The 9,638-nt window shown below is 31.3% G+C and overlaps 1 protein-coding gene across 1 annotated transcript; it reads left to right on the top strand.

Moving 5' to 3' along the window:
- Positions 1–3,747: 3,747 nt before the first annotated feature.
- LOC21406543 (UDP-rhamnose/UDP-galactose transporter 6) lies at positions 3,748–9,203 on the top strand. Its single transcript, XM_010099347.2, has 6 exons — positions 3,748–4,081; positions 4,918–5,167; positions 6,456–6,640; positions 6,730–6,930; positions 7,484–7,645; positions 8,629–9,203. The coding sequence occupies exons 2-6, from the start codon at positions 5,038–5,040 to the stop codon at positions 8,947–8,949; spliced, it is 999 nt and encodes a 332-aa protein (XP_010097649.1). The 5' UTR covers positions 3,748–4,081; positions 4,918–5,037; the 3' UTR covers positions 8,950–9,203.
- The last annotated feature ends 435 nt before the right edge of the window (positions 9,204–9,638 follow it).

The raw sequence follows: 9,638 nt of genomic DNA, 5'->3' as shown, positions 1-9,638 counted from the left end.
TCGGAAGAAAGAGAAGGAAAAAATCAGAAGTGAATAGAATTAAGATCGGACGAAAGAGAAGGTAATAGAAAGGAGAAAATTAAGGAAGTGAATTTGTTTGTGTTGGTGCAGTGTTGTGTGCGCCCTGTGGGCGTTTTGTACTTTACCATGTTACGGAGCAAAAGTTAAAGCAAGGACACGTCATTTGCCTATTAGGTTCAGGAACACTTCTGGTACATGCTATAAATCAAAATTTTAATTTTTAAATTTTAAATTTTTTTAAAAGAAAAATACTATAAAAATTTAAAAATTATAATTTAGAATCAAAAATGAATTCTTAAAATAAACATCATATACGTTACTAATGTCTGAGACGTTTAGTTCATAGATTCGAACCATGTGATTATAATTATTTTTTATTTACGTGTATTTTTTGTGAGAAAAAATACTGTAACAAACCACGAACTATGATTCGAATCAAGGAACGAATCTATGTACCAAACATCCTTATTTTGCTAAATTTAGTTAAAATCACTTTAAATTAAAAAATATATATAACAAATAATTTTTAATATAAATGACAACTAAAAAATTAAAAAACTACTGATAATTTATTTTTTTAATCCTACCAAACAAACTCAAACTTTTACGTTTAACACTAGAATCTAAAATTTTATAATCCTTGACATTTGTAGTTAGGGATGTCAATTAATAGATGGCAATCAAGGAATGAAATACTAAAATTTGAAATAGTTCGTAATTCAATTTGTCAACCAACGAAAAATTTAGAATGCGTTGTGTAAGAATTTAGGGCAATTTTTGTCTATTAATTAACCTCCGTTAATTATTGGACCAAAATACAATGAATTTTAAAATATAAGGTGTTATTTATTAAAATTGAAAGTTTAGTGTCCAAAAGTTATTAGACGCTGAAAGGTCAAGGTGCGCCAATGCAATGAACTCAATTCTTGTGGCAATAGAATCACTTAGGTATCGTTCATTTTATCGATTCGAGTTTTTAATTTTAATTTTGCTATAATTAAAAGTTCTCATAAAAAGTCATATTTAACTTTTTCTTGCTACAGTATAAAATTTTCACATAAAATCACATCTAAATTTAAATTAAAAACTCGAATTAACGAACTGAACGGTATGTAAAATACAATAAAGTAAAAAGTATGTAAATATGATAGATCAGATACGTTAATACTAATACAAATAAAGTACTGTGGTAGGTTTTTCTTTTTTCAACATATCCTACAATAAAATTCTTATTTTTATTTTTATAATTATCACCGCGTGATCATTGCCATCAATCGTTGTCATTTATCAATGTGAATCTCGTAAATCTTCTGATTTATTAATAGTTTATGTCTCTGTGAACGCTCAAAGACCTACACAAAAAATTTGAAAGAGTGATTATATTTGCACTTCAAAAATTTATAAGTATTCCCACTAATTAATACTCTGTTAATGCATATATTATTTTTATAATACATAATTTAACCCCTCTTATACTCCCACTCTAATTTTAATCTTGATTTGGTTCATGAAAAACTATACAACATCTTGTGTTATTATTTTGAAACAGTTTTATTTATAAACTTTTTAGCTTAAGTTTTTCGTTTTGTACTGATAATTCTTTTGACTCCTACAATGACTGTGAAATCGCACATAATACTACTAATATACCATTGCATGCTGCAGTTTTTCAAACAATTATTGTTCTTATATACATTAAAGTTTTTTTTTTCATTTATCACCTAACTTTATGTTAGGTTTTTTTTTAATCTTTATATTAGAGTTCAGAGAACAATCAAGTATGTTATTCTTCAAATAATGAAGGATTAAAATTTATTGCATTTCTTTTTTTTAAACGTTCTACAAAATTCATCATCATTAAATACAATTTCTTATTAAATAAAATTAGTTATAACAAAAAAAAAAAGGTTATTCATTTGAAGAATGCTTTGAAGTATGTGATGTTCCAAATTGTCTTCTGTGCGTTACGTTGTTTTTTTAATTCTTTAAAAAATACTTTCTTATTATAATGACGTGGGTGTATGCTTTTTTATTTTTTTTGAAAAGCAATACCGTTTATATTTATGGTTGATGTATGAGGATATTAATTACAATGTAGGATAAAATTATAATAAATATAAATTATAATTTGGTGGATGTATTAATATATTTTTTTAAGTGTAAATATAAATACTCATTTTAAAAAATAGAGGAATAAAGAGAATATGAGATATATGGAGCTATCAATTTGAGCCGAGTCCAACAGGCCCGAAGGCCATTTATTGGCCTACACTGGGCTGGGCCAAAGATCTAGGCTCAAAATCTACTGGTTTGGTAAGGGAATTTACCCTGAATCGAATCATGATTCATAATTCATTACAGTATTTTCTCTCATAAAAAATACACGTAAATTAAAAATGATTATAATCTTATGATTCTTCTAATCCATAAACCAAACGTATTTTAGAAGTGTATGAGTCTAGATTTTTATTATTTATTTTTAATTAATATTATTTGACTAATATAATATTTGATTAAAAGAGTATTAATTAAAAATAAAGAGTAAAAATAAAGAGTGAATATTTGTCTCATTTTCTTTTTTAAAAAATTTCCTTATAAAACAACATTTTTTTGGTCTCTTTCGAGAACAGTCAAGCACACTCATTTCGGGTTGTTCATAACCAAAAAGGATTGGAAGGAGATTTTTTATCCATGTTCTTGAAGCGTTAAAAATTCTGAGAAAATTTAACTGTACTTACCCGCTCTTTGATTTAAAAGGAGAATAGTAAGAATAATCAAAACATTTTGAAATTCTTGATCATAAAAGAAATTAATTAATCAATTGAGGCTAATTTAAGTGGTTGAGTACATGAATACATATATGTGCCTACTAAAATTTAAATCATAATAATTTTATTTATTATTAATAAAGTGAAAGGCATAAACCCTACGACATATGAAAATATGTCAATAGATAATAATTAATTTTTTTAATACAGCGTTGTGAGACCAATCATGATTATGGAAAATCTTCAAAATCTATTTTTTTATGTTTTACAAACTTTTTAGATATTTTTCTTAGAGGTAAACCATTCTATCCCATGCTCTTTATTTTCCACAACTTGCATTATTTATTACTGTGAGACCAATTGCACACGATACTAGAGTTTTGAGTTCATCTTATTTGCGATTTTACCCTGAACCCATATAAATATTGTTTTTTTATTTGAAAAAAAAATATAAAGAGAAGAAAAAACCACCAGAACAGATTCATAATCAAAGAACTAACTATTTCTTTTCTCAACTTACCAAATTATTATTTAAAATAAGCTGTAGGAAAAAGAAAAAAGAAAAAAGTCTAAATTTGGTGCAGAAATTATAAAGGCCTCGTTCACTTCGTGAATTCGAATTTTTAATTCGAGCTGAGATGTGACATTTTCTGAGAGCTTTTCACTGTAACAGAAAAAATTAGATGTGACATTTTTTGAGAATTTTTACTGTAGAAACTTAAAACTGAAAACTCGAATTGGTGAAATGGAACCCCATCCACATGGGTGATTATGATCACTAATCACTATCTAATTCACCTTAAAAAAATAAATAATAGAAAAAAGAGACAATTAATTTTTATTTTTTATTCTTAATTACTATTTTTTAATTAAATAAATATATTAACTAAAAGGATATTAATAAGGATAAAAGACAAAAATCCAGGTTTAAGTTCAACAAACTTCCCATAAATAAACCAACATTTCATTTACATGATGTCGTTTCCTCCCTATAGGGTGGCGGTAACACATCACATACACCTCCACGAGCTCTTCGTTGCCTAACGGAATCTCTCTGTCTCTCTCTCACTCATTCAGTCATTCTCACTCTAAAATCTGGAGATACATTTTATTTCGGGATGCCAAAACTAAACTAAAAACACACCACACCAATCACCTTAACAACCAAACTCCAAAATCCCCCTTTCTCTCTCTACTCTCTCTCTCTCTTTTACTATTTGCATCACAAACTGTCTCGCCATACTCCCAGTCCTCGCTCTCTGGATTCAATTCAGTTCAATTCAATTACCACGGTGAGTTTTCGATTCCTGTTTGCGATTCGGAAATTCCTGGTGTTTGATCAGTTTTTTCGTTATCAGATCTGCTGAATTGTACTCGTCTTTGAGGTTTTCGTATTTCAATTCTGATTTGGATCTGTTCTCCAGTTCCATAATGTGGTTGATCTGGAATTTGAGTGGATTTGATTTATGGTGATTGTTTCCATTTCGTGTTAGTTTGTTTTCCCTGTTGTGATTTCTGACCTGGATGGAGCTAGGCAAATAATTCAACAAAATTACGAGTTTTTTGGTGGTAGATAATTTATTGAATATATTTTATGTCAAGTATGGATCTACAACTACATACAATGGTTTTTCTTTTTGAATATATATATATATCTATATATATATATATATAAATATATATATGAAAATGCCTTTGTATAATGATGTGTTAATAATTAATTAGTTATCATGATGAACTAGTACCTTTTTTTTTTTTTTTGATAAATGATGGATCTTGTCCTTACTCGAAAACGTACTGAGTAGTTGCAACATTATCCCTACATGTCCCCCATAATAGTAGGAACATATGTGCCCTAAGCAGAGTGATTAATCTATACAAATTCAGCATGTATTGATACATCTTTTGGTACATAAATCTTAAATCTAGCTACGGATATCTGAATGCATTCACTCTTGGTAATTAGAAAAACTAAATCTGCGGATTCTGGAACTGATTAGTGTCAATTGTTGTTTTCTGCTTGGAGATTGTATATATTGTTTGCTCTTGGTACCTAGTTTCAGACCAATTATGAAATTTGTGTAGTCTTATTTATTGCCTTATTATTTATTTGTTTATCTATTTTCAGAGTAGTTTGTTGCAAGACCTAGTGGAGGACTTGTTGGACTTTTTATGGACGTGAGTGGTTTTCTTTATGGAGGCTGAGAGATAAAAACGATATTAATCAATAACGAAAAAGCATAAAAAAATGGCTCCAGCTAGCAAGGCTGATAAGAAGGCAGCAGTGGATGCAGCCACATGGATGTTCAATGTCGTCACTTCTGTTGGGATAATAATTGTCAACAAAGCTCTTATGGCTACTTATGGCTTCAGTTTTGGTAATTTCTGTTCATCATTTTATCTTGATGTTCCTTCACTACTATGCTTTTTTACCTTGTTATTATAATTTTTTTTTTTTTTGGAATACCTTTTTGTCTATGTTGAATCAGTCTCTAAAATATGGGAAATACTCTTATGAACAAGTACTGTTTTTATTTGTTCACTATTATTGTTACGGTTAAACTGATTTTGTTTGAGAAAACGATATTTGAGTTGAGATCAGATGGTGAACCTGTGAGGATCCGTGTTTAGTGTATGGGAACTCATAATTGTATTTGTACCTGAATAAAGTGTAATGGGTTTGTGATTATTTTTCTTGACCACCGGTTTCATTTTATTTTCTTTTCGAAATATTGTTAGCAAGACGGAAGTTGTCCTGTTTTAACCTGTTTTTTCTATTTTGGTTTTAGCTTTCTTGAGGACACTTGGTCTCTTTCCTCTGTATTGATTTCCATTATCAATAAAGGAAGAAGGTGTTTCTTATTTGCCACAGGCTTTATCACTGGGGATCAACATTAGTGGTTTCTGCTTTGTACTATGTTTTTTTTAAGTTTATAACAGCAAATCCATTCTTCTCGTGGTCACCCTTCAGCTGTTTGCTTCTCTCTTTTTCTTTTCTCCAGCTTCCTCTGCTTATATCTGTGGGCTCTGTAATGGTCTTGTTCTCCTCAGTTCTTGCTTGAGTTATAAAGTTGCTAGGCTTTCACACCTCATCTTCGATTTACTATTACTAGAAACTATAGAGAACATAGTTTTTGCCACTCTTTTTTGTGATGCTTTTATAAAAGTGGCAATCTTCTTCATCTTTTTGTTTGTTTCTTCTAAATATGCAAACGACTCCTAATTTATGTGATACGCTTCTATAAAGTACGTTTCCCTCCAAATAATGAAAACAGAATGGTATTTAGTTTCCTTCAACTTCAATTTGCTAAAAATGACCTCATGCTTGAAAAAGTTCTCTCGAAGTTCTACGTTTTGGTTTGCAACAAAGGCTTGGTACACCATGAAAACGTGGCATTGGTACAGTGAGATCGGTTTTCAGTTCTAAAAGACGCCGCTGAAATTAACTAATTACTTTGTATGATATTATGATTATTGAAAACTAACCACTAATGAATAATTTTAACTGGAAAAGCAGTAGATTGATGGTTATGCTGTTGACCCTTAAATAATTGTTAGATGGAGTTGGCTGATGGAGCATGATCTTTTCTTGCGGCCTCTTACTAAGTTTTTACTTAAATGGCCATACACTTGCTTTATAAACTAAGTATTCTCATTTTGTTGCAGCAACGACATTAACTGGTATGCATTTTGCCACCACTACTCTTATGACGGTTGTCCTTAGATGGTTAGGATATATCCAACCATCTCATCTGCCTTTCCCAGAGCTTCTGAAATTTGTTCTCTTTGCTAACTTCTCCATTGTTGGAATGAATGTTAGTCTAATGTGGAACTCTGTAGGATTCTATCAGGTATATTTTAACTTTGGCGCAATTGGGTTTTAGCTATTAATTAGTTATAATTAGAGGGTTTTACATATTCTTTCAACATAATCTGGCAGATTGCAAAGCTGAGTATGATTCCTGTGTCCTGTTTATTGGAAGTTGTTTTGGACAAAATCCGTTACTCAAGAGACACAAAACTAAGCATAGCAGTTGTTCTCTTGGGTGTTGGTGTTTGCACTGTCACTGATGTGAGTGTTAACACCAGAGGCTTCATTGCTGCCTTTATTGCTGTTTGGAGCACTTCACTACAACAGTATGTAAGTTTTTATTCCTTAAAGTATTCTCTTCCGCACACCTACATATTTCAAACACAGTTGTTCATATTTCAGTTATTTTATTTATTTATTTATTTTTGTAAGAAACAAAACCTTTCATTGATAATAAAAGAAATGACAAAGGAAACACGGGCAAGAACTCTTCACAGTGAAAAGGAAAGGCACTAAAGAAAGAATGAAAGAAAAACAAAATACAACTACTAAAACTGCTGAAGTCATACAGTCAAGTGTTAACCCTCCATAACTATAGTGAGTGATGTTTGGTTGAAATGACTTGTGTAAACAAAATTGTTGAAAAAGATCTTGCATATGGTTCTTGAGCTTTATCAGACTTTTTGGGCTGATTTAGCTGGAATACAACATGATATATGAGTACGCCTTATGTGTTCATTGGTGCCAAATGCTCATTGGCTTGCAGCGTTGGCCTGCCAAACTTATCTAGAGAGTTCTCTAAAACTCTAATTTCTCTCAGTTCTGCTGGACTTTCTCATTGTGGCTTATCTGATTGTTTTTCCTATCTAATTCTTGTTTGAAGTATGTGCACTTCCTCCAACGGAAGTATTCGCTTGGTTCTTTCAACCTCTTGGGACATACCGCACCAGCCCAGGCTGCGTCACTTTTGATTCTAGGCCCCTTCCTTGACTATTGGTTGACAAATAAAAGAGTTGATGCCTACAACTATAACCTAGCCTCTCTGGTAAGTATTGAATCAATTATGCATTTTTCTTTTTCAATGGCAATTTTTATATAGTGTCATCATCTTTATGATATATGGCAAAGTTTTTACAAGATATTGTGAGTTTCAATCTTCACAAGAGATAATAATTAAAAACTTTAATCACAACGTTACTGCCTCCTAAGAATTACAGGGATTCATATATTGGTTCAAGTAAGCATATAGCCATGATAATGAAGTGGTTACAATCTCCTCGTGATTTTTAGCTATAGATACATCTATACACACAGCAATAATGTGTGCGTGTGTGTGTGTGTGGTTGTTTTCCATTTTTTTTTTAAATTACATACACACTTGCAAGAGTTTGGTATCGCGTAATTGACGCACTGCCTACGTCTCATTTGTCTAATTTACTTGGATATTTCTTTATTTCTGAAATTGTAGTATCTTCCATCTTGTATTTTTTGATAAGACAACTTCCTCTCCTTGATAATATAATCAAATATAAAGGAAAGGGGACGAGCAATCCTCAATGAACAAAAAGAATGCTGAAACGAAAATTTCTAAAAAGAAAAAAAGTGCAGAAAGGAAAGAACGAAAACTATCATATACACACTACTCAGACCCACCGTACTTCCTTTGACTACTCCTGAGAGCTTTACTGATTTAAATGTTGATCTGATCATTTTCACTCTGTTTACACCTGCCATTGTAAGTATTAGCAGAATTTGCATGCTTATTAAATGTGGTTACCTCATCCACGAGGGCAAATAACTTGAAAATTTAGAAATTAGCAACCGAAACATGAAAAATTGTTTTCTCTGAGCTTTTATTTCCTCAACTTTCGTCTTTTGTCTACATATTTAGGTGCATTTTCTTTTTTTATGCATTCCTCGCTTGTCTTTTGTCTTTTTCTTGTGGCTACAAGTGCAATTAAGGACTAAAAGTATTTTAAGATATTCTGTCTGTAGGAATCACAACTCTCTGCATTGTTGTGTCTGCAGATGTTCATATTTCTGTCGTGTAGTATCGCAGTGGGAACCAACCTCAGCCAGTTCATCTGCATTGGCAGGTTTACTGCTGTAACTTTCCAAGTACTCGGCCATATGAAGACAATCCTTGTGTTGATCATGGGGTTCTTTTTCTTTGGGAGAGAAGGTCTGACTCTACAAGTCGTTTTTGGTATGGTCATTGCGGTAGTCGGGATGATTTGGTATGGCAACGCCTCTTCTAAGCCTGGCGGAAAAGAGCGCAGAAGCCTCTCTCTTTCTACAAGTAGACAACAAAAGCACGGCGAATCTGCTGAACTCGACGGGAAAGTCTGAAGAGTGCATCTAGGATAAACATAGAAGCTGAGGATTTTTAGGATTTTTTTTACGTCACCAAGGTTAGAAAACCTCCATTAGTAACCATTTATTTCATCCTTGTTTTGTAATTTCTATATTTGTCACGGTATTCAATCCCTTCTAGGGAGTGGATGCTTGAGGATAGGAGAAAATTCCATTAAATTTTTAACATTTTTTCTTGTCTTGTGATCATAATTATAGTAATATTATTTTTCCAGCCTTTTGCTTTTTATCTTAACCACTCTTATCTGGCATTTAACTTTAGGCCTCTGAGATAGGTATATTTTGATAGTGATTCAGAATTTTTCTTTCATAGAATTTTCTTATCTTATTTTATTTCTTCACAGAGAAGATTAATTGGATCTGTCTTTAGAAGATTGACTACTCTCAAGAAATTAGGAAATTTTTTATCGTGCTTTTTCTCTGCAAGGAAGAGCCAGAAAACGTAAAGGAAAAGAAGTAAATTCATTAGCAGATTATTTTTTTACACATAACATAATTGGTTTTGGACGGTGTTTTCCGAGGAATTAAAAGGAAGCGGGGGAAATTGTTGTAAATAGTAGACTTTTGAAACTAAATTAAGTAAATAGTATATTTTAAAATTATTTGACGTAAATAGCAATTTGAGTGGTAAATAAATCATTTACCGTGTAAATGATTCATTTACG

Source organism: Morus notabilis, unplaced genomic scaffold (genome assembly GCF_000414095.1).
Source record: "Morus notabilis unplaced genomic scaffold, ASM41409v2 Scaffold75, whole genome shotgun sequence".
Classification (NCBI taxonomy): Eukaryota; Viridiplantae; Streptophyta; class Magnoliopsida; order Rosales; family Moraceae; genus Morus; species Morus notabilis.
This window is presented reverse-complemented; position numbering and strand designations above follow the sequence as displayed.

Excerpts from the sequence above, each read along its gene's own strand:
- LOC21406543 (XM_010099347.2), top strand. The coding sequence starts at position 5,038 with ATGGCTCCAGCTAGCAAGGCTGATAAGAAGGCAGCAGTGGATGCAGCC. Across the intron at positions 5,168-6,455 it reads TACTTATGGCTTCAGTTTTG|CAACGACATTAACTGGTATG; the intron begins GTAATTTCTGTT and ends ATTTTGTTGCAG. Across the intron at positions 7,646-8,628 it reads ACTATAACCTAGCCTCTCTG|ATGTTCATATTTCTGTCGTG; the intron begins GTAAGTATTGAA and ends TTGTGTCTGCAG.